General features: G+C 39.1%; 1 protein-coding gene across 1 annotated transcript in view; it reads left to right on the top strand.

Moving 5' to 3' along the window:
- Positions 1–2,522: 2,522 nt before the first annotated feature.
- EDN3 (endothelin 3) overlaps positions 2,523–26,312 on the top strand; it is a 30,419-nt gene continuing 6,629 nt past the window's right edge. The window contains exons 1-2 of the mRNA XM_026697286.2: positions 2,523–3,258; positions 4,596–4,869. Coding sequence (XP_026553071.1) covers positions 3,207–3,258; positions 4,596–4,869 — 326 coding nt within the window. The 5' untranslated portion in view covers positions 2,523–3,206. The remainder of the gene's footprint in view (positions 3,259–4,595; positions 4,870–26,312) is intronic.

The following is a 26,312-nucleotide window of genomic DNA, read 5'->3' as shown; positions in this document are numbered from 1 at the left end:
ATTGCAGCTTCAAAATGTTTATCTGGGCTAATTTATCCCTATTTATTTATATACCATTCATTTTACTATCAAATGACACTGGGCAGCTAACAACATCATAAAATAAAAAAACAATTAGAACATTAAAACAATTAGAGTCCTTACATTTTCTTCAGGTTTGTTATTTACCCAATTTAAAGAAGAGCACCATGTCAACTTTCATGTGATTTTTACCTGGAATCAAGAGATTGACATCTTTTTTTGGCTTGTATCCCTTTTGTCAGGCTCATCTGTCTCTGTGACTCACATCAATAGCCACTCTTAAGATATACATCATAAACTGTAGCAGTTTTCTGTATTCATGCTGCTGAAATTCACACAGAAAATGAGATGTGAGGATAACAACAAAATGATTATATGCTTGGGTGACACCTCAGAAACTTACTATGATCCCCTACAAATATGACATGTTCCCTAAGGGGGTCTCGTGACCCATGTTTGGGACTCACTTATATGATTCCACCAAATTTGCTGATCTTCAGGGCCTGATCATACACAAGATTAAAGCCATTCTTGCTTTTGGAAGCAAATGTAAACACAGGCATTTTGTTCTTCCCAGGTTGCAGGTGTATCTCTCCCTTTCATCAAAATACTCACACAGAAAGGACCACTTTGAGAATATTTTATTTACTTATTTTGACAGTGTTTTTTTTTTTCTGTAATGAAGGTTCAGTCAAGTCCTTTGCATCATATCCCAAAGAACATAATTGGATCCAAGCCCAGAACTGGCATGCTTTATATCTGCACTATGAGTGCACTTAAAGAAAGTGTTTGGTTACTTCTAAAGCTGACTTTGCTCTTGGGGCAAAGACCAAAGTGCTCCTTCTTTCCTACTGTACCGTATTTATGTTTTCTTCTTTAAGAAAATCCTTCCTTGCCTGTATAGAATCCAGACCTTTGTACAAAATTGCTCTTGTTATTTTAATAAATAACACTTGGATAGAAAATTCTGGAAATGTTTACACTTGATTAAAACAATGATAAAAAGCAGACAATCTTTTTGGATATATACAGAATAGGCAAGTAGAAAATTCAACACTGGATATGCTGCTAGTATACCATGTAAGCAATAATTTCAGTTGCAAAGTTCTGCTATTTCCCAGCATTTCATTGTTACCAGATCATTTCAAGTACTCTTTTTAAAACTGTTAAGAAAAAAACTTCATATTATATTGAGCACTTTCAGTAAATTTGGAGCACCACTTGAATACTATCTGCATGGACAAAATCAACACCAGTCAATTGTAAAAGGCAGCTTTACTTGGAACAGTTTATATCCTGCAATGATACTTTTAACACCACCAAACAATATTTGCCAAACCCAGGTCCTTGGGAAGGATTTGATAGATAAAAAACACTTAAAAGGTGCTTTTTATATGTGCTGCACTTACATATTCCTGACCTTCAGTTTTATTGTACTTTTGAACCAAATGGTTCCTTAACAAAGATTGACAAGTTAGGTTTTTGTCTTTCAGCACAAGATTTAGGAAGTGTAAATTATTTCCCAGTGACAGAGAGCTGTGTGGTGTATTACGTCAGTGGCTCTTCTGAAAAAGGGGCATAGTAGCACTTGTGACAGAGGCATTTAGCCACACTTAAGAGCTGCAGATTTTTAGAAGAAACTTTTCAAGAGTTTTGTGAATGTATTTCATTGTTCCTGCTAAATGTGATCTGGCATTAGCTTGGATTTATTTCCTTTGTATTTACATGGTGTGTAAATTTTGGATACATAAAAAAGGGCCATAACATTCATAAATTGATGGATTTTTGAGTTTTGAAAGCAAATCATATTGGAAATTCAGTAAATGTCACTGAGCACTCCTTTTTCAGCCTTGCTGATAAGGAAGAGGAAGACTAAATTCACATAAGTGTCCTATAGTTGCTTGCTTTGGCTTAGCATTTTGTGTGAATTAAAAAAATTGCATTGATTTAGCAGACTAAGTTTGTGCAAATCCTTGTTTAGCATGTGTGAACCAAACCATGGAGAAAGTGTACTTTGGTGAGTTTTTTCAACATGGTTGGGGTAAGGAAACACTGAGATATCCTGGATGCATATCATTAATTAAGCCTACCTATGTCAGAGATGCACATTGAAACAAAGCTTTATCTGGCTTGGTTTAACTATAGCTTAACTGATTCATTAAATGCACATCTGGTTTAATTTTGGTTTATCACCCTGTATGAATCTAGTTATGAGCTATTGTTTAATCTTTTGCGAATCTTCTCCATGACGGAAGGCTACATATTTCTATCTGGTTTACAATTTTGCTAGTTTTGTGAACTCAGTCAATCGATGAGTTCACAAAACCATGGCTTAGCTTAGCTTAGTCTGGCTCTTTTCGATGTTGTAAACTCAACTTATATACTTCGAGCTGAGCGGGGCAGCTCCAATGTTTTCCACTGAAGCCTTTCGACAAATCCTTTTAGAGAAATTCATTTTAGTCTTTCGCAGGGGCACCTCGCTAAGGGACACGCTCAGCCTCGACGGACCTCAGCACGTAAAACCGGCCTAAGGCATAACCAACCAGCACCAAGACCTCTGGGGGAACCGCGCCCCATCTTCTCCCGGGGTTCCCCGCCCACAGCAGAGGGAAGCGCTCCCTTGAAGTGCAGCGTTGCGCTCGCCGCGCAGACTCTGGCTTTCGGCTGCGGTTGACTGGTCCCGTGGTCTCGGCGTGGGAGCAGCGCGTGCCGGCTCTTCTTGCCTCGGCGTCTCGCGTGGGTCAAGCCGCCGGAGGAAGCACGATGCGACAGCCTGGACAGGCGAAGTGATAACAGCCAGACGATCTCGCTTGGAAACGGCTCTATGCTCGACGGCGTCTAATGGCAAAACAAGGGTCCAGTTTAGGGTCGGATTGAAGGCTGCCGAGGAAGAGAGAAAGGAGCGAGAAACGAGCAGGCGAGCTATGGAGTAAGAGGTGGCTTTGTCCCGTATTTTGACTAGCTTACCAAAAGAGGGGAAGGTGGAAGGAAGGCTTCCCCGGCGTTTCCAGACTTCAGACACTGAGAAGACCTGGGCGCGCGCGGCAACTGAGAGTCAGCCAGGAGAAATTTGGCGCGTTGCAAATATTAACCGGATTTGGATTTGTGTTTTATTTATTTTTTTGACCGCGTTTCTCTTGCTCCCGGAATTTACTGCAAGTTGAGAAGCTTGCAATCTGGATTTCATGGAGCGGGGATTCTTGATACTGGTTGGACTTACATTTCTCTCGAGCGCAGGTAAAACGCAAAGAAAAATAACTAACCAAATAAATAAATAAAGAGTTGCGTGTGAGAAAGATAGATGCCTATGTCACCTGAGGATTTCTGATCCATTTCTTGACAGTGGCTTTCCGTTAGCCGCGCGAAGAAAGGTTGCTTTTTCACCGCGAACCTAGGCAAGTTGGCTTGGAATTATTTGTCCAAAATACGGGCTCCTGTGTTACTGCCCGGAAAATGGGCATCAGAGTGCAATCGTGCAGGGCAATTCCAGATGTGAATTGCTTCGTAAATAAAGTTGTTTCGGGCCTCGGAGAAATCGAGGCATCCCGAATAAACTTCTTTAAAAACAATGACATAATTATAATAATTTTTAATGTTTTTGAAGCATATAAAAAGACAAGATGCTGGATCGACAGAGAGATTGCAATGTCCGAAATCACATTTCTAAAGCCATCGGTTAAAATTTTGAAAGCTTTTTAGTAGCCAACTTTGTTAAGGTTATCTTTTATCCCAATCAACCCAAAGGAAATATGCAGAAATACATTATTTTTCGTTCTGCATGTCAAGGGAAAATATATTTTTCTCTTGGTGTATAGAACGAAACAAAACGTTTTCTGCCTTGAGTAAGAGAGTTGAAGGCCTCCGAGGTCCCTTCCAGCCCCATGATTCTATAATACTTCTTTCTGCCAAGGGAAAGAGAGCTCCCTTCTTTGCAAAGCTTTATGTTGCTGATATTATATGTGGTGGCCAAATCATGTTGTTCGGTTCTAAAGAAAAGAGAATCCAATTTCTTTTGCTAGGAGTTGGGATCGTGGAGAGACGGACTGTGAAACTGGCACCTGAAAGTCCTAAATAAGAACTAGCACCTGAAAGTCCTAAAATAAGAACTAGCCAGCAGCCCAGAAATGATAAAAAAACAGTCTTGGTTGGAATTTGGAGGTGGCAGGCCTTGCAGGCTTGTTATGACAGTACCTATCTAGAGTGCTTTTGAAGATGGAAAAACATAATACTAACATTTCTAGCTGAGTTTGTTTGAATGAAAAAGGGCTTTCAGGATTCTGGGTTCTCGTTCTTGAGAAAGCTTCTTCCCCAGCTTTCATTCATTACCGTGAACTCGAGGGGGGGTGGGGGTGGGGTGGGGGGCATTTGAATGGTTTCTGTTCAAATGTTGCCTGGTGATTTGTCACAGTTGTAATTCGAGAAGCTGAGAAAAAGAAATCCAAACCTGACACCGCTTACTTTCAAGATGTGGCACTAAGAGTTTTGGACTGCTTTGCTAGGAACAGCTTCAATCTAATTTGGCCTCTTTTTTCCCCCCCCACCCCCACTTCCCCCCTGCCCCCCACAATTTGCAGGTTTCTCGCCATCCACCTCTCATCCCCTGTTGCTTCCCAGTGTGAGCAAGAGTAACAGCACAGGGCTGAGATTTCTGGGGCTCTCAGAGAAAGTCAGCAAAGAAACCAGCACAGAACCCGGAAGGCTGAATTCAGCTACCAGCTCCAAACTGGACAACATGGCTGACCTGGGGGAGGTCCACCACAGAGCCAAACGCTGTACTTGCTACACCTACAAAGATAAGGAGTGTGTTTACTACTGCCACCTGGATATCATCTGGATCAACACCCCAGAGTGAGTGGGGACACTCTATAGGGAGCTGGGCAAAGGGATAAGTTGGCATTTCAAGCAGGAAAAGGATCTTTCTTTTCCTCAGAAGTTAATTTTGTCTCATTTCAGCATGTGAAGTGTTGTATCTAAGAGGATAAAACCACTTACGTAAGTTTCTGTTTCCAGGGGAAATATACTCCCAAATTCCAGATGCTGGGCAAGAAATACTTTCTGGAGAAGTAGAATTGGTTAAAATTGTATGAAAAAGATTGGGCTTAATAGAAGCTTATTGCTATTTATTGGGTTTGCTCCACCTTTTCTATAGAAGCTCAAGGAGGCATTTATATATATATGACCCAAATATATTGACAAAATTTAATTATCAAATTAGTCTTCCTGGTCCTAGTCCAGTGATGATGAATCTTTTGGGCTTGGTGTGTCTGTCTTGGCTTTGCTGACCTGATGGCACCCTCAACCCCACCCAAAAAGAGAAACAACTCTATTTGATAGTTGCCTAGAATATTCTGCACAATAGCCCTACAGATCTCTCCTGCTCAGTTAAGGACTACTGGTTGGCTATCTGAGGAGGTGATTGAATAGTAAAATACATTTTGCTGCCTTTATCCCTATGTGGAAAATACCTACAAAAGTTTTGACCCATGTTCAGTGAGATATAGTCTTTGTTCACCAGAAGCATTTCTGATGACCCAAGGGACTCCCAGGGATCCAGATCCAGAGAGTGGTCCACAGAGGCCATCATTGGACTCTCATTCCAGGCAACAGAAAATAATCATTTGTTCAGTGACTGTTCAAAGTTAGGATGTGCTGAAAAAAAATGGATCCTCACACTTACCACCGTTGCATTATCTCTGGGGTCACATGGTCAAAATTTGGGCACTTAGCAATCAATGGACATTTATGATAGTCAAAGTATCTTAGCGATCTCTCTCTCTCCCATCTCTGCCCTTTTGGGCATCGTGCACAGAAGGTGGTAGTGAAGAGGCCTCTGACCTTAATAGGTCTTCCTTGTACTACTTTCTTCTCATCATCCTGGGGGAATGGTGGCACCAGGAATTCTGTTGTTGCTGGATTTGTCCCAGGCTCTCACCTCAACTATGAGAGGATAAATACAGTAGGAGGAAGGTCTGCTGTATGGTTTATTAGATTATTTAAGCTGGTCTGTGTACTTGATTTAATGTTTTAGCTGTTTTATGTTCTTTCCATTGGAATTGGGCAGCCAGTAAATTTAAGTAATAAAATATATTAATACAGCCCGCTCTTCTCTTTAAATGACTAGTCTATTTGTAAGATCTTTTCACAAATTGCATTTTAGCATCTACTTTTAAAAATGTAACAATACCAGCAATTGGCAAATATGAGTCTTGTGTAAGTCTTGTGTAAGCCAGGACTGGTAGCAGCATCACCCAAGGCTACCTTGCATAACAGATGGCATATACATATTCCCAATGGCAATACATTTTTTATTTATTGGTTAGGAATATGCAACATGATTAATGAAATCATGTAGCCAAAAAGCAGTAATATTTGCCTGAAGTGCTGAATTCATTAAGTGTTAATTCTTATTAGGTGTGGGTTTTGTTTTGTTTTTAAATATAGCTTAGGATGTTCTGCAAATTCAGTCATTTGCTTAGTTTGTTTCAAAAGTGTAGGCAAACTCAGATAATGGGTTTACTTTACTTCATTAATCAGGTTAACCACATGTGTGTGCAGCTGTTGAAGTTGCATTCCAAGCTACGTTAGGGATAAAGCCAGGATATTGTTTCTGGACTAGTTATGCTTTGTGCATATTCTTCAATGTTTGGTGGGGTTTTATGACATTATACTCAAAATCCTGGGAAGCAGTACAGTTTAATCTATAACAGGAGAGCTGTTTGGCCCCCGCCAAAATTTACTTTGCTTATTTATATCCCACCTTTATTATTTTATAAATAGCTCAAGGTAGTGAATATATCTAATATTCCTTCCTCCTCCTATTTAGGCCACAACAGCCTTGTAAAGTGAGAGAGAGTGAGTGGCTCAAGGATACTCAGGTGTTTTTATAGCTAAGGCTCATGGTCTTTTGGTTTCTAGCCTGGTGCCTTAACCATCAGACCAAACTGGCATCCCATCAACACAGATCAGGTAAGTTGAATCATACCAGTGAAGATTGAGGAATCAGGCTGAAATCAAACAGAAGCTGGTCCAATGTGTCATTTGAGGCTCAGAGTTAGCTGTTATAGTACCCACCCTACAATTCCACATGTTTATATATGGGGCAGCTGGGAAAATGAGGTAATTCCCCAGTTCAAATTTCTCCTGTGTTAGAATCTCTTAGTACACCCTGCCATTTACTTGGAAGAGGGGTAAGGGCAGGGGTGGGGAATGCGCACAAAGCATTTTAAAGTGTTTAAAATGCAGAATAACAGGGAAATGGATATCTGCTGTCTTTGAGGTGAGTTGAACTTCATCTCCCATAATTCCCAGGCACTGCATCCTGCTTGTGTGTACTCTATAATCCAAAGACTATTAAGGACAAGAGATTGGGGGTGGCTCTGCAAAGTGATGCTGCTACTATTACTCCTGGTAGGACCAAATGCAGCTGATAGCCTCAAGGCAGTTATTATTCACTGCAGACAGTGAGGCTGCAGGTAATTGTATTATTGCTTTAAGCCACATGAAAATAATAAAGGATGCCTATACGGCTAACAATTTAATAATTATTACCATTGTAGGCTAGATTCTTCAAAGAGTTTTTCTTTAAGACCTCAAAAGTATTCCTTCTGCCTCCTTTTAGAAATCTTTCCAGAAGTTTGTTGAGATCTCACAGCTTTAGTTGATTTCTGAGACATACCCTGTCTTATGTTCAGAAACACAAAGCAACATACACAAGCCTCCTGCAACAAACCGGTGAAGTAGGTTGACTTAGATAAAGTAACTTTCCCAAAGTCACTCAAGAATCTTATAGGATTGAGAGGAGACTAGAAGTTGGGTTCTCCCACACACACCCTATAACATTGTTGGCTTTCCAAAAAGATTTATATCTTGTTTTCCCTCTGGGAGGTCCCAGTTTGGCAGGGGTGGGCAATTAATTTCTGTCGGGGGCCACATGGAAAATCAGATCTGCGTTCGAGGGCCACATAAATGATTTTCCATTCCAAATCTACATTGGAGGAAAAAGACTTTTAAATAAAACGTTCAAAATTTTGGTCTTCCAAGCTCCCCCCCCCCAACAGTAACAAAACCCCTTCCAAACCACCATCTCTTTGAACTTGAAAACAAAAAACCCTAATACTTAGCTTCGATCAAATCAAGCTCTTACAACCAAATGCTGAAGTCAGTGGCACTTACTGAAAATTAGTTGGGTGGGGAGGGTAATTGAAGTTTCAGTTTCGAATTACAGCAAGCAATTCTCCAACACCATTTCCTCCGCTCGAGGGGGAAGAGAGAAGGCAAGGAAAGGAGCTCTTTGCCCGCCAGTTAAGTCTCAGTTTGCAAGGCTTGAACTGACTCGGTTGATTTTATTTCGCTACCGAGGTTAGGGAAATTTGGAATTGCTCCCGAGCTGGCAAGGTCCGATCACCGAAGCGCTCTTCCAAAAGAGCAGCTTCCGGAAGCAAAGTAACACCGCGGCTGCTCCTGCTACTACTTTCCACGCTTTCCAATCGCGAGTCCCAGGAGAGAACAAACAGCAAACCGCCCTCAGGGGCATCCAAGCCCACCTAAAGCTAGGACTTGCCAGGAATCAACACTGACTTGATGGCACACACAAGTGTGAGTGAGTGAGTGAGAGACCCACTTCTTCTAGGAGCTCATGGTGGCCATTGAGCACTCCTTTCCTGCATCCCCTCCCCCACCAGAACAACTGCCCTATCAACTAAGTTGGGCAAAGAGTGACTGACTTAAAAGTTTTCATCCATGGCTGAGGTGGAGTTTGAACCTATGTTTCCTCACTTTTAATCCAGTACCTTACCCAGATATTATATAACAACGGCCACTTGACTTTTCCTGGAGCTATGAAACAACTTGCCAGGGATTGGGGCTGAGGTGCACCACAGGTTAGGACTCAAAGCCTGCCACAGGATTTGCACCCTCTTAACCTACATTCACGTTAGCTTCCCTCTTTTCTTTTTCCCATGGTTCAGTGTTTCTCTGAATGATATCTCCAATTATTCTTAGCTAAATATAATCTATCCTCCACTTTTCCTGAAAATACTGAAGATATGTGGCTAAAAATACTGTATGTAGGGGGGTACCAGGTTCATAAATAGGAATGTTTCACAGCATTTAATGCAAAGTGTTCTTTGCTATGCTAGGCCTTGCTGGATCTCATTTGTTGTTCACAGGGCTAGATGCTAACTGGTTTGGGGAGGATAGAGTGCAGATCTTTCAGTTGCATAGTTTGAAGATCCTTACAAACCATAATGGCAAAGTTTTGTTTAGTAGTTGTCACTCAGGTCAACATGTTTGATTAGCACTGTGTACAATGGCTCTTTGCAATAATTTGGAGTAAGTCTGCAGTTCTCTTGTTAGGCCCTAATATATACTGGAAGTAATTGCTTAATTTTGTAATGTCTTTATTTTTTGGTCTGTGACCACAATTAAATAATAATAATAATAATAATAATAATAATAATAATAATAATAATAATAATAATAATAATAATAATAAATGTCTTTATTTGCCTAAGAGATCTATTAATATTTGAGTGGCTTAATAAATTATCTTGTTTAAAATATGTAACCTCCTCTGAAGAATGCAATAAACAGCTGAAACCTGCTGATCAATTTAAATCACTAATTCAAATTGGAAACTGGGATTTTATTTCCCAATATCAGGTGACAATTCTAGGATTTGTTAGGATTTGAATATTTAGAAAACTTTTCTATCAGGCCCCTTTCTCCATATCATATTCTACAAATATGGTTAGAACCGGTGTCTAATCTATTAAGGCTGCGCAGAGCTTCATAACAGCCTCAAAGCTTGCAGAAGTGTGAAGTTATAACTCTACAGTTGTGTTGCAATTGTTGTTTGGGCCATTAAAAGGGAGTGGAGCTGTTCTTGATGATACATTTGTATCGCTGCATGTGCTGAAACATTTTTGGAGTATCATATTCAAAATGCTTCCAAGTCTACAATTGAACATGTCGATAAATGTTAGTTTCCATTAAAATATAGCAATGGAGCATGAAGGTATCCTCAGGGAGAAGAGATCCCACAAACAACCCATCTCTATGTCATTCAGAGTTTAAAGGTGATAATCAGCACCTTGAAAGCACCTGAAATGAAACTGGAAGGCAGTATAGTTCATATAAGAGTGGTTCAACATGGACAAATCAGGTGCCCAAAACTATGTGTGCTGCTTTATTCTGGATCAGTTTTAATTTTGGGACAGACTTCAAGGGCAGTCCCATATAGAGTATACTGAATTAATATAACCAGGAAGTAACAGAATAACAGAGTAGGAAGGTGTCTTGGAGATCTTCTAATCTAATCTAATCCCCTGCTCAAGCAGGAAATCCATTAACAAATGGTCATTGAAACTCTACTTAAAAATTTCCAGTGTTGGAGCACTCACAACTTCTAGAGGCAAATTGTTCTACTGGTTAATTGTTCTAACTGTCAGGAAATTTCTCCTTAGTTCTCATTTGGTTCTCTCCTTGATTAGTTTTCATTCATTGCTTCTTGTTCTGCCTTCAGGTGCTTTGGTTAACCCCCTCTTCTTTGCAGCAGCCCCTTAGATATTGGAACTAGACATACATAATTCTTATCACCATTCTTCATATGTTTTAGTCTTCAGTCCCTTAATAATCTCTGTTGCTCTTTTCTGCACTCCTTCTAGAGTCACAAAATCTTTTTAAAGTTGTGTTGACCCAAACTGGATGCAATATTCCAAGCTCTCTAGAATAGAATTAATGTTAGTTTTGTCCATTTTCTTTCTTCTTATTCTTTCTTTTTTCCTATCCTATTTAGTTATTTCAATAGTTTTGTTACTGTATGTGTAACTCACAAATGAAGCCATATTTCCTTTCAGGCTATAATTAATTTTTATGTGTTTGACAGTTAGAAATCCTTGGAAGAGAAACTAGATTTTTTTTTCATAAGATGACAGTTTCAAAAATTATCCCTGAAGAAAGATTCTTTTACAATGTGTAGTATTTTTTTATTTTTCAAATGAATTAAAACAGTTTCTGGATAAACTACCACATGCCATCTTATCATATATATGCACCTAAAAACCCATCTGCAAATAAGATGAGATTCAAATTTTTCACTAAAGTATCTTGAAAAATGCACCACTCGTAGATAACTGACCCTCAAAATTTTTATATTTTTTAATTTTCATAATTGACTTATAATTGACTTATCCATGGGTGGTACTTTATTCATGGTATTTGGGCTAAACATTTGAAGATCTTATTCATATATGGGCTTATGCTCAAATATATATATAAATTTTGAGTAGTTTGGAGAACCAGCAAATACCACCTCTGACTGGAGATTTTACAGTATCCTTCCCCTGTCACGCCCACCAAGCCATGCCCACAGAACAGGTAGTAAAATAATTTGAATCCCACCACTGCACTAGACAATGCTGTCTTTAGTGTGTGAAAACTGACTGGCCCACAGTCACTCAAGGAGTTTCTGTGCTTGCAAATCAACTTGAATCTCAGTCTTTCAGATGCCATTCTAACTCCTTAATTATGATGCCCAATTTGCCCGGAGTCTCTTGGGTTTTGTAGAGCTGATGTACACTCATCAACTAGGAATTAAGAGCTAGCTACAGAATTTGCCCTTCCCTTCTTTAACCCCTCTGCAAATTTGCTTTCCCTTCTATTCTTTTTGCTATGATTCTGTACGATCTCAGTCTTCATAATTCCTACCAAATGCAGTCTATATTTATTTGCCAACGTGAGCAGAGGCCATGCAGGTGGAATATACTGGACATAGCCCAACACATACCGAGAGCAACAGACTTATAATGGAATGCCTCATCACATATATTGAACAAAGTGCTCTCTGGATCCTGTCTTGTGAAGGGTAAATTTAATCCTGAATTTTTGCAGTATAGTATCATTTCAACTCTGTAACCACTACATTGTATTTGCTCTGTATGATTTCTGTGCTTACATGTGTTGCTGTATTCAAGTCATTCCCAAAGATGTAATTGCCTCCCTCTTCTTCATAGAAACTACTAATCTGTTGAGAGTGAGATCTGTCTCTGATTGGAAAGACAGAATTGGATTCTGTTTGGATCATGGATGACAATAATATATAGGAATTTGTTAGGATCTATCTTTTGGGCTCAGAATATTCATACTATATATACTACCAAGCAGTGATTTTAAAAGTAAATTACCTAGTAAGAAAATCCCCACTAATTATTTGAATAGATGCGAGTTCTATATTTCTATGAGAAAAATAAAATATGCTATTTGGAAAAAGTAAATGACCAGAGTTGCAAATAGATGTAGATATTGTTGCTAAGTAGCATAGATACCTTGAAGATTAATAATTGTTTGGAGTGGACTGTAACTACCCTAAACTTCTCTTTTGCTATATGGCAAGAAGAAAACAGAGAAGTATGTGTGTACATGTTTGGGTATTTCTGTGATTTATTCTTACGAATGAAATGAATATACATGTCCCAGGGTAATGTTGCAGGATCCAATCTGGGTCGATCACTATGACCAGAGGTTTTGTCTTCTAAGGTTTTAGACTCATGCTGGAGTCCATCTTCAGGTAACTTCTCTCTAGATGTCTTCTCTCTGGCTAGAAAGAAGTTTCCTGAAGATAGGCCTCTGGTCCCAGTGACTGATCTAGATTGGATCCTGGTTTATTCTGACTTGAGAGAATGTTAGCACATGCATGTAGGAGATCAAATAGTTTTATAAACAGGGCACCTTATTTTTTCATGAATTTTAAATTAATTATTTTAGCTAATATTAATTCATATTTTTGTCTTGGTGTTGTCTGTAGCTTCTGGCAGATATAAATACCCACATAGACACAAATATATGAACATATAAGTATGTGTATACCTTTTTTCTCATTTCTATTGTTGCCTGGGTAGCAAGGGTAATTGTAATTGTATATTGGCAACCCAATATCAGAAAGGAATCTAAATAACAGCTGCCCACCTGTAATATTCATTTAAAGTCAGTGGGAAGAAATATGGCTCACCAGCTTTCCTCTGAGAGTCTTTAACCAGTTGAATCACGTACTACAAATATTTTTAATGCCAAGATCCCACTGACTGAATTGAAAAGTGAAAAATGCCTGGTCTATTTTCTTAACCTAATGCCTAAAAAGTCTTTGGAAGAAGAAAATTTGTGAGTTGAAAGAGTTTCTAGTGTGATAAATTTCTATGTGGTGTTTTAATTATATTATAATTTGCTGTTTTATAATATATAATTTGTTATTATATAATTGCTTTGGCTGTAACCAGAAAAAACATGAGTACTAATTGTAAAATGGGTGGGAAAAGCTTAAATACCATCTTCAAAAGCATTAACATATCCATCTATAAACCTGATTTTTTTTGTTCATCCATACACCTCCTATAATCACTCTGAAATAATTAGTAGCTTGATGGATTTATTGTTAGTGATATGTTTCAGAGTTGGCCAACTCTTGGATTCTAAGGCAGAGGGAATTAATTCAGAATCAAGATTCATGTACTTGAAATGAAAGAAGTGAGGTCTATTGTATTCCAGTTCTGGATTTCCATAAAGGTTTAGCTCAGCATTGTTCAATTTCTCTGGCATCTTAGCAATGTTTGTCAACTTCGGTAACTTTAAGATGTGTGGAATTCAGTTTCCAAAATTCCCTAGTCATGTCTTTGTATACCAAAAGACTAAATCCCTTTTTGAAAATGAGCTCTAGGGGTTAATCATTACACAAGAATTTTAAATTTTCTCCTGCTTGTGGGGCAGGTAGGACTAGATGACTAGATGACCTACAAGATCCCTTCCAACTCTGTTAATCTGTTAAAAATATTTATTTATTTATTTTTATAATTTTTTTTATTGTTTTTTAACACATAAACAAACAGACAAAACATAAAAACATCAGCTCTCCCATATTTATATACAAACAGTGAGTCGGTTGGTTCATCAGTTTTGTGCATTCATTTCATAGTCACAATTACAATTACCTTATATAATAACTCTTATTGTTAATGCAAACTTATATATCATCATATCATTACTAAAGAAAAGAAATTTGACTATACTTTTATTCAATCATGCCTTTATGAGATAACTATATTTTAAATAATTTATTCTAAAACAAATCATATAGTTGTACCAGTTCTATCCTAAATAAAAGAAAAATGGAAGAAAGAAACCATTATATAAATATAATATCCAATACCGAAAAAAAGAAAAGAAAAATGAAATCAATATTATTCCTTATTGTCTAACATTCTAAGTATTCTACTCTTGTATTTCATCATTCAACCATTGATAGAAAAGATCCCAAATTATATAAAATTGTTTATCTTCTTGCTCTCTGATTTCAAAAGTCAATCTACTCATCTCAGCACATTCCAATATTTTCTTTATAACTTCTTCCTGCAATGGAATTTTCTCATTTTTCCAATTTTTTGCAAATACAATCCTAGCAGCAGTCAATACATTTACAATCAAATATTTCAACTCTTTACTATAAACATCTGGTAAGATTCCCAATAAGAAAAGCTCCGGTTTCAAGTCTATATGCTTCTTTGTCATTTTTTCCAACCACATGCGGATTTTAGTCCAATATTTTCTAACATCCTCACAAGTCCACCACATATGGTAGTATGAACCAGGTTTCTGATGACATTTCCAGCATTTTTCCGATTTGTTCTTGAACATTCTTGCTATCCTTGTCGGGGGGAAATGCCACCTGTAAAACATCTTATACAAGTTTTCTTTATAGGCTGTAGACATTGTCATTTTATAGTTTTGCAACCATAATTTCTGCCATTTCTCTAAATCAATCCCATATCCAAAATTCCTCCCCCAAGCAATCATAGTTTCTTTAACTTGTTCTTCCTCCAGCTTAATTTCCAATAAGTAACCATATAGTTTTTTAATCACCTTTTCATCAGTACCCATCAAGATCTTATCTAAATCAGTTTGTTTATCATAAAATCCCTCTGTTTTGGAATCCTCATCATACCTTGAGTGTATTTGCAAATATGAAAACCAATTCATCTGTATACCTTGTTCCTCTAATTTTAGTATCGATTTAAGTTCACCCTTTTCATCTAGTAATTCCCCATATCTAACTGTTTGTTCCTTTTTATAAATTATAGGGTAAGAAAACGCTTCTATCGTCGATAACCAAACTGGAATTTTCAAATAACATTGTTTTTTTGTCTTCTCCCAATTTAACCACAGAGACTCCCGTATATAATGTCTTCTAAAATACCCGTGTGTTTTAGTTCCCTTATACCATAAAAAAGCATGCCAACCCAACAACAAATCATGACCTTCTAATGTCAACAATCTAGTTTTCCTTAATGTTATCCATTCTTTAACCCACATCAAATTTTCAGCTTGATAGTACAACTCCCAATTAGGCAGGCCAAACCCTCCTCTAGTTCTGGCATCCTGTAAAAGCTTTAACTTTATCCTTGCTTTTTGCCTTGCCATATATACTTCAAAACAATTTTATTTAAGTCCTCAAAATAGTCTTTTCCAAGCCTAATTGGTATTGTTTGAAACAAAAATAAAATTCTGGGTAAAATATTCATCTTAATTGTTGAAATCCTTCCTATTAATGACAATTGTAGGTTTTCCCATTTCTTCAGGTCTTGGGCTATCTGTTGTTTAAGTTTAATATAATTGTTCTCCTTTAATGTACTACATCTTGGCGTCAAATATATTCCCAAATACTTAACCTTGTTTGTAACTTTATTTATTAAGGTGAAAAATAAAGGTTTCTCCTATCCAGTAGTATCTGAATTTAGGGGCAGTGCTCATCTCTGTTTCTTAGCCAAGGGAGTCAGGATTGTACGAAGATATTTCTGTGGACAGGTGGCCAATATGAATATCTGCCTAAGTTCACAGAATGCTGTTACCTTCCCACCGAAGTGCTATCTATTTATCTACTCCCATTTGCATGATTTCGATCTGCAAGGTGGGCAGGAGCTGGGGCAGATAATGGGAGTTCACCTTGTTGGGCAGAGCTCAGGTTAGTTTACTTTATTGTCATTGCACCTTGTACAATGAAATTAAATGCCATCTTCAGTTTATATCATACTTTAGAAAACTATAAAAATAAAACAAAAATACACATCCTTCACACACTATACAATTAATTTGAAAACTCCTCGTACTGCTTTAGTATTACACTACACAGTAGAACTCAATATATACTGCTCAAAAAAATAAAGGGAACACAAAAATAAGACATCTTTGATCGGAATGAATGAAATATTCATATTAAATACTTTGTTCATTACATAGTTGAACGTGCTGACAACAAAATCACACAAAAATTATCAATGGAAACCAAATTTAGCAACCCATGGAGGTCTGGATTTGGAGTTACACTCAAAATTAAAATGGAAAAAAACACTACAGGCTGATCCAACTTTGATGTAATGTCCTTAAAACAAGTCAAAATGAGGCTCAGTAGTGTGTGTGGCCTCCACGTGCCTGTATGACCTCCCTACAATGCCTGGGCATGCTCCTGATGAGGTGGTGGATGGTCTCCTGAGGGATCTCCTCCCACACCAGGACTAAAGCATCCCCCAACTCCTGGACAGTGTGTGGTGCAACGTGGTATTGGTGGATGGAATGAAACATGATGTTCCAGATGTGCTCAATTGGATTTAGGTCTGGGGAATGGGCGGGCCAGTCCATAGCATCAATGCCTTCATCTTGCAGGAACTGCTGACACACTCCAGCCACATGAGGTCTAGCATTGTCTTGCATTAGGAGGAACTCAGGGCCAACCGCACCAGCATATGGTCTCACAATGGTCTGAGAATCTCATCTTGGTATCTAATGGCAGTCAGGCTACCTCTGGCGAGCACATGGAGGGCTGTGCGGCCCCCTAAAGAAATGCCACCCCACACCATTACTGACCCACTGCCAAACTGGTCATGCTGGAGGAAGGTAGAGGCAGCAGAACGTTCTCCATGGTGTCTCCAGACCCTGTCACGTCTGTCACATGTGCTCAGTGTGAACCTGCTTTCATCTGTGAAGAACACAGGGCGCCAGTGGCGAATTTGCCAATCTTGGTGTTCTCTAGCAAATGCCAAATGTCCTGCACGGTGTTGGGCTGTAAGCGCAACCCCCACCTGTGGAAATTGGGCCACCACCCTCATGGAGTCTGTTTTGGACCGTTTGAGCAGCCACATGCACATTTGTGGCCTGTTGGAGGTCATTTTGCAGGGCTCTGGCAGTGCTCCTCCTGTCCTTTGCACAAAGGCGGAGGTAGCGGTCCTGATGCTGGGTTGTTGCCCTCCTACGGTCTCCTCCACATCTCCTGCTGTACTGGCCTGTCTCCTGGTAGCGCCTCCCTGCTCTGGACACTACGCTGACAGACACAGCAAACCTTCTTGCCACAGCTTGCATTGATGTGCCATCCTGGATGAGCTGCGCTACCTGAGCCACTTGTGTGGGTTGTAGACTCCGTCTCATGCTGCCACTAGAGTGACAGCACCGCCAGCATTCAAAAGTAACGAAACCATCAGCCAGAAAGCATAGGAACTGAGAAGTGGTCTGTGGTCACCACCTGCAGAACCACTCCTTTATTGGGGATGTCTTGCTAACTGCCTATACATTCCTCCTGTTATCTATTCCATTTGCACAACAGCATGTGAAATTGATTGTCAATCAGTGTTGCTACCTAAGTGGACAGTTTGCTTTCACAGAAGTGTGATTGACTTGGAATTACATTGTATTGTTTAAGTGTTCCCTTTATTTTTTTGAGCAGTGTAGTTACTGCTCTGGGATAGAAGCTGTTTTTCAGTCTATTTGTCCTTGTTTTATTATCCTGTACCATCTGCCAGATGGTAATAGTTCAAAAAAAGGGTTCCCAAGATAAGATGGATCTTTAAGAATGCTTTGAACTTTCTTAAGGCAGTGAGAGCTATAAAGCTCTTCCAAGGAGGGGAGAGGGCAACCAATGATCCTCTGGGCAATGATGTTAATCCTCTAGAGCGCTGTCCTATCTGCCACTGTGTAATTGGCAAACCATACACAGGTCTCGAACATGGGCTGTCAATTTTCCAGCTGACAAGCTCAGCATTTTTACTCAATGAGTCATCATGCCTCTGAATATTTATTACCTATAGCAATAATAGAAAATTAGAAGAAAAATAATGGGAGATGGAACAGTTAATTTTTGAAGAGTTGTGATATCAGCTGCTACTTACTTGCTCAAAATCTCATACCAGAATTTATTCTCACAGCCCAGATCCCATTTCATTAAGTAAAACTCCAGTATATGGGGGCACTGGCCTTACCCACCCTAGCTTGCTGTTCACATTATGAGCTTCAGTTCTTTTATTAAAGGCTGGAGCTTTGTTCTTACTTGCACTCAACTCTGCAGAAGAAGATTGTCTACCCATCTCCTGACTGGCTTCTGAGATTCTGATAAGCTCTCCCTGTTACCTGGACAGATGGGTTAGCTGATTTTATTTCAATCCTTGTAATGTTTGGGCTTCTTAATCTGGAATTTCCTTTAATTCTGTACAGCAGCATTTTCCAACTTGGTGCCCTCCAGATACCTTGAGTCAGCTTCTATATAATTTCTAGCCAACCTAGATCCATATGTTTAGAAATAAATTCAGAAATAAACAAGGAAGTTTTGCAGGCCAATCTGGAATGTTTCCTTCCCCTCCCCCCCCCCAGCTCCTCCACCCGCCCATTCAAAAAAATCAGAAGGCAACGGTAAACCATAAGTATATTCTTGGCAAGCATCAAGCTCAACTTCAGGGAAATTTAAAAAATAAAAGTCTCCCACATATAGATAGTTACAAATTTTATGGACGGAATTTACCTTTATTGATAATGTGGGTATAAATTAGTTTATAGAAACCGATAAAGTATAACTTTTCTTTGGATTAACTATACCTGAAGTCATAGTTGTTTCAAAGATACTTTTTCAAAAGGCAATTGAACTGCTTTTCTTTATTTCTTCTTAAGTCCCATTGACTTTGAAAAAGTACCTTTGAGATATATACAGTACCTGAAGGCATTTTATGCTGAACACTGCATATTATTTCTCCACAATATTCTGTATTTCTAAATTTCTAATTGTTTTAGATCAGTCCCATACAATAAGTCTCCAGGCCATAGGTAGCCTTGGATGTCCCACCAGCTTTTTTTAAAAAAATAACCAATCTACTGCTGCCAAAAGATGGCACTGCTAAGAAGGATCAGTCTTCCACAGACTCTTCTGTCTTGAAGGATGTTGCCAAGTGTCTTCAATGCCTCCATGTCTCACCCAACACCATCACCAGTACCACACCATTAACTGCCAAATAGCCAATAGGCACACAAGCTGCTCCTTATTATTTTTAAGGTGTTAATTAATCCCTTTCCCCTCTGTGCAGGCCTGTTCTAGATTTCCCTTCTAATGGAAAGGAAACAGGACCAGGGCTGACATTTCAACCCCATCCATTAAAGAACTTATAATAACATTTAGTCCTTTTTTCACAACACACTTCACAGTTCTTTCCTGGTACATTAATCGTCTTCCCTTGTGCACAATTTGTGGATGAAATTATGAGTTTATGTTTTCCAGTTCACTTGAAATGTTTTCAGTCTCACCAAAGGCTGAAATTGCACTTAGCATATTTGGAACATTCTAAGAAAATTAAATAAAGGAATGTTTCCATCTTTGGGTAGCAATATTTAGTTTCAGGGCTTGTGCTGAGACTGCATGATGATATGGAAGTGCTCTACAATCCTAATTTTTGTGACTCTCATGAGTCAAGGAAAGAAAAGCATAGGCGACTGAGATGTATAAAGAAATACTGTTTCTTTGTAAGCATTTCAGATGTCAAAATATTTTCATAATGTTTCTTCATAATCTTTGTCATTTTGACTGCCAATCATGTGAATGCAACAGCACAGGTCCAAGCCTTTTTAAGGTTTCTTGATATTTGACATTTATTCCTTTCAGTCCTTAACACATTTTATATAAATTTTTTCAATAATTCTGGCAGTATTCCTGAACTGACTACAGTACTGTCCAACATCGAAGTATCTTGGCATGACACTCGACAGGATACTCTCTTTTTTAACAGCATTGCCTGAACACTAAGACTAAACTACAAAGTCAGGAACAATATCATCAGGAAAACAATAAACTGCACATGGCGGAGCTCAACATTATGCACATCAGCTTTGGTCTTGAGCACTTCTACAGTAGAATATGTTGCTCCATTGTGAGATGCATCCTGTCATGTCTCCGGGGCATGCTGGAGCCGTGACACCACGCGTTGTGCCATATCAGACTATGCTATCGAGGGGGGAAGTGCTGTTAACCACCCAACCTGGGGCTTTGACTGTTCCATGGAGATAACGAGCCTTCCTGATGTCACACGCTGAGCTGTTACAGCCTGCGGGTGGTTGTAGACAAAGTGATTTGGTTGTTGCCTGTTGAACTAACAATCTCGGGAGGGGTGGAGGGTCACTTCATAGGCGTAAATACAATGTTGGAATATGATATTTGTACAAGTATAGTAAATAGGGGTAAATAATTAATGTATAAAAAGCACGGTGTTTAGGGTGTTACATGGTGACCAGATGTGATCCAGTAGCACTCACTGGATGGTGGATAAACTCATTAAGTTTTTAACTGGTGTATAAATACAACTCTGGCTGCGAGGTGTGCCAGAGCTGACTTTAATTCCTTTTGGTTACTCGCTGTTACCTGAATCTGGAACATCGTATGGACGAATAAAGACTCATTTGATCATTACCTTGAGACCTTTGTTTCCCCTCCTGCCTGGAGTTCAGTGAAACAGCTTAGAAGAAAGTCAGCTCTCTTCAAATCCTCTTTTGCGCCTGTCATCCCCCCACCAATCCCAGTGAACTGTTTGGTGTGCTGCGTTGGGGAGTGATGGTGGAAGGCATAAATGTGGATTCGGTTTTGCCACTTGCATCGGAGGTGGATAAGGAAGAGATTTCTCTGCGGTATGACGGAGTGCGTGAGTCTACAGAGGGGTTTATAAGTGGAGACACACCATCTGCTGGTGATACTGAGGGTATTCCCAAAGATGTACAAAGAGTTACTAGACCTAAATTACATAAGACGAGGGAAGATTGTAGGAGTGATTTGGAGTTCCAGGAGGAGTGTGGGGGACGATGCGTTTGTGGAAAAACCCTTGCTTTTGCACCTCTCAATACTGGAGTGTTTGAGAAGTGGAGAGAAAGGAAAATAGTTGAGGAAGATGCCTGGAGTACCTCCACCTCCAGTTTGGGAGCCAGTACTATAGAACTATTAAGAATAAAGTATGGAGATCTGAGTATACAGGATTCCAGCCCAAAAGGAAGATGGGAGGGATCAGGAACTTGTACTGATGATACTTCATGTTTCAGTTCTATCCCTAGGGAGGGGAGAGAACATAATAATAAGAGGACTGGAAGTGACTTGACACCTGAATTTGATGCATCATTAGCTGATGTTGCTGGGCCATCAGAACCCAGGACAGGGGGGACAAGGCCGATATCCTCTAGTTTTGCTCGAAGGGAGTCACCACCTCGACGTAGACAACAGGAGGGTTCTTGGGGTCATCAGGGAACGTCTGGACAGTGGCCACAACATATGGTGTGGGGACCACCACCCTTGCAAACTACATTTGATGGTAACCCAGACCGTATCACACTGTTCCTAAGCCAAGTGGTTAATCACCTGGAATTATATGTGTCTTGCTATCCATCCCAGTGGTCCATAGTGGTGGCTATTATGGGAGTTTTAACAAGGAATGCAGTGGACCAGGTTGTGGAGTTACATAGCGAATGGGCACGAGAGTTGGTAGATGTCAGTCTGTTTCTGGATTCACTCCATAATCATTTTGAAGATAGATCCCACATCCACCAAACGGAGGAAGCTATAATGGCGTTGAGGCAAGATGGGAGACCGGCAACTGAATATGTACGGGATTTCCAATGTTTGGCTGGGAAGTTAAGGTCTTGGCCTGAGCATCTGTTGGTCCGAGATTTCCATGCCAGCTTAGATCGTGGTTTAAGACAGGCTTGTCTATATAGAGGAGTCCCTTAACGCTTGACAGAATGGTACAGAACGGTGGTTGAACTAGATGTTGGGCTAAAGGAGTTCAGAACCAAGCCTGATTCCTTCCAAAAGGTACCTAAAGCAGATCTCAAAGTCATGGGAGGTTGGAGCAGACCAGGAGACAGTCCACCGAGTGGCAGGGTCACCCAGCTATGTGGTGTTTCAGATGTAATCTAGTAGGGCATTGGGCATTGGAATGCCCCGAACTTGCCAATGAAGGTATGAAACAAACAGCAAAGGCACCTCTGGGAGCAGTGACAAAATTTGGCTTTAGGAAACAAGGAAGTAGTACCAAAAGATCCCAAGGACTGGTTCAGAAAACGAAGGGGGAAGCGTCACCATCAAGACACCATCAATCTGATGACCGTAGTCAACCCAGAGCAGTGTCAGGGTTGGATGATAGTGGTGAGGAAAGCCACGATGATATGATGGTGAGTGCCCCAGTTCGCCCTTTCGTGATACCAGTGATATTGGATGGAGAGAATACGGACTAAGGGATAGATATCTGGCCCTGATAGACATGGGATGTACCAGGTGTCTTAATAGCCAATGAGTATTGGATGAACTGAAGTTACAGGTGGAACAATTGCCCACACCAATGAGTTTCAAACAGATAGATGGGTCCCTGCTTGGGGGGTCTCCCCTATGATGATGATACTCCTATTAAACTTGAAAATGGAGCTCATTGGGAACAGCTACGATTTATTGTTGTCCCACATATGTGTGAGACACTAATACTAGGCCTTGTGTGGTTGGATAAGTGGGAGCCCATTATATGGTGGGAGGGTGGTTGTTGTCATTTACGACTGGTGGTAGGACCGGATCCCCCTCAGGCAAATCCAGGGGAGTTCACACAGAATTCACGAAAGGAATTAGCAACCACCATAGGTGAACATCAAAAACTCCCCTACCCGGTTGAGTATTTGGATCTCACAGAAGTGTTCAGTGAGGAGGAATGCGAACACCTACTCCTACTGTGTTGAAGAATGAAATAATATTGTTGAAGAATGAAATAAACATTGTGGATTATAATTGCTTTAATACAATACTATCTTAATTAGGAATATGTACTATTTACATTTGCAATGAAATAGGAATAGGAAAATAAACACTGTACATAGGAGGTACAGACAATTATTTTTTGATAATGCTCATGGGGTTGCGTTTGACACAGCATTCTTACACAGGTGAGCTAATTAAAGCCTGTAATAAGAGCCTTTGTTTAACCCACAATAATAGAAATGAATTGTTTGATGAATCTTTCATCAAATTGATGAATCTTTCAGGACCAGCTCCTTGCCAAAACTATGGTCACAAGCCACAGTCATCCCCATCTTCAAAAAGGGAGACCCCAGCCTAGTTGAAAATTACAGACCAATCTCCTTATGCTTTGTCACCTGTAAAGTCATGGAATCAATTATTAACCAATCCATTATCCTCTACTTAGAGACAAACAACCTACTCTCTAATAAACAATTTGGTTTCAGAAAAAGACTATCCTGTAATCTGCAACTCTTACACTGCAAAAACATATGAACTACACAACTCGATCAGGGCAAAACAATAGACGCAATCTACATAGACTTCTGTAAAGCCTTTGATTCAATGTTACATGACAAACTACTCCTAAAACTAAAATCTTATAGTATCTCTGGACAACTGCATAACTGGATAGAAGCATTCCTGTCAAACAGACAACAAATGGTCAAAATTGGGAGTGTCCTATCAAATTCTGTACCTGTCAATAGTGGTGTCCTCCAAGGCAGCGTTCTAGGACCAACTCTCTTCATACTCTACATAAATGACCTCTGTGATCATATTAAGAGCAACTGCATTCTTTTTGCTGATGATGTAAAGCTGTTCAATACCACAGACAATACTGCTACCCTTCAAAAACATCTTGACTATGTATCAGAATGGTCAAACAAATGGCAACTTCAAATCTCAACAAATACATGCTCTGTATTACATATTGGCAAAAAAAATCAGAAGATAAAATACAAGCTGAATAATCAAGATCTTGTTGATGATCCAAGCTCTGTAAAGGACCTTGGAATACCCATCTCTAATGATCTAAGTGCTAGAGTCCACTGTAACTACATAGCCAAAAAGGCATTAAGAGTTGTTAACCTAATCCTACGTAGCTTTTTCTCTGGTAATATCACACTACTAACTAGAGCATACAAAACATTTGCTAGACCAATACTTGAATACAGCTCATCAGTCTGGAACCCACATTACGTATCTGATACTAGCACAGTTGAGAAAGTCCAGAAATATTTCACAAGAAGAGTTCTCCACTCCTCTACTTGTTGCAGAATATCTTATGCCACCAGACTTGAAATTCTAGACCTAGAAAATCTAGAACTACACCGCCTTCAGTTCGATCTAAGTATAGTATATAAAATCATACATTGCAATGTCCTACCTGTCAATGAATACTTCAGCTTCAACCATAACAATACAAGAGCAAACTCTCTTGTAGATACAAACTCAAGTTAATCACACCAAACTTGATTGCAGGAAATACGACTTCAGCAACAGAGTGGCGAATGTCTGGAATACTCTACCTAACTCTTGTTTCTTCCCCAAACCCCAAAAACTTTAACCTTAGACTTTCTACTATTGACCTCACCCCTTTCCTAAGAGGTCTGTCTACCATCCCTGTCCTATTGTTGTTGTTTTTTTCTTATATGTATCCATGTGTTCATAACTATGTTTTTACTTATACCTATTATCTTGTAAGCAATTGACAAACCAAATAAAATAAAAATAAGAAAGAAAGAAAGAAAGAAAGAAAGAAAGAAAGAAAGAAAGAAAGAAAGAAGGTGACCACATAACATTGTGTCCTGAAGTTCCTAAGTTCACCCTCCATATTCTCTTGTTAAATATACAGCATAATTGATATGAGTTATAATTTGATTTTATCAGGAAAGATTAATTGGAGCTAGATATGCTTTGACATAAGGCAATGTTTGCTAAATTAAAGGTTAAATAGGCCAATGACTGCACAATTTAAAATTTTGTATAGTTTCCATATATTACTTGGTTAGCTGTTTTTAATGGTTGTGTTTGCTGTTTATTTGATAAAGTCTTGAGATTAATAGCTGGCAAATACATCTAGATTACAAACAAAAGCCCAAATCCCAAATTCCCAAAATTATTCCTTGTTTAGTTCAGTTTTCCTGAATTGAATATGTCTCATATTGTTGTCATTATATGTCAAAGATATCCTCTTACACTCATATTCATATGTAGTCTGTTGCATAATATATATTTTTTTTGCCATGCTTATTCTTTTTTCCTTTAGTAAAAACATGTTTAATAAATAATAGAGGGAAAAGAATTGAATACATGTAGACTCTTAACTATCCACCCAGCAAAATTGGATGCTAGTTTATTCAGATTTAATGCAGTACAATGCTTAATCACTTTGATAGCCTTAATTTCTGCCAATGGTGGATATTATCCTATTTTTGGAGTAATTTAATCTGTGTTCTCTCAGTCATGAAGTCTTATAAGGTGGTATGTAGAAGGCTGAGAACTCTGGAATTAAATCACTGCATGCATCAGAAACACAGTGATTTCAAAGTTTCAGACAGTTTTTGAATTAATTAAGGACGAAACTGGCTTAAGAAACAAATGGTGTCCTTCTGAAGAACTATGGAATGCACATATTGATAGTTGAAGTTCTCAATAAATACTTTCTCTTTTCCTCTGTTCCCATAGTAAATATAGGGAGTCCTTGTGGATTTTTTTACTCCACTAGTCATTGCTGACTATAGGGAGTGGTACTCATCTTTGTTTCAAGGCCATTGAGCCAGTACTGTCCAAAGACATTTCCGTGGTCATGTAACCAGCAAGAAATCACTGAGCGTTGTTACCTTCCCATAAAAGTGTTACCTATTTATCTACTTGCATTTGTATGCTTTCGAACTGCTAGGTTGACAGGAACTAGGATAAGGATGGGAGCTCATCCCATCATGTAGAGCTCAGGTCTTGAACCTTGGCTGCCAGCTTTCCAGCCAACAATCCTAGCATCTTAACCACTGAGCCACCATGGTGCCCCTATTCCCGTAGAGGAACTACTATATTTCAATAGAAATTGCTCATGTTTTTGCTTGCTGAAAATAGTTTGATGGGATGAGGGTAGAACCAATATATTTCCTGAAAAACATTACAGCAAACAAGCTGCTACCAATTTCTTCACTTCTTCTGATTC

Source organism: Pseudonaja textilis, chromosome 3, assembly GCF_049901715.1.
Source record: "Pseudonaja textilis isolate UNSWEBS1 chromosome 3, rPseTex1.2, whole genome shotgun sequence".
Lineage (NCBI taxonomy): Eukaryota > Metazoa > Chordata > Lepidosauria > Squamata > Elapidae > Pseudonaja > Pseudonaja textilis.
This window is presented reverse-complemented; position numbering and strand designations above follow the sequence as displayed.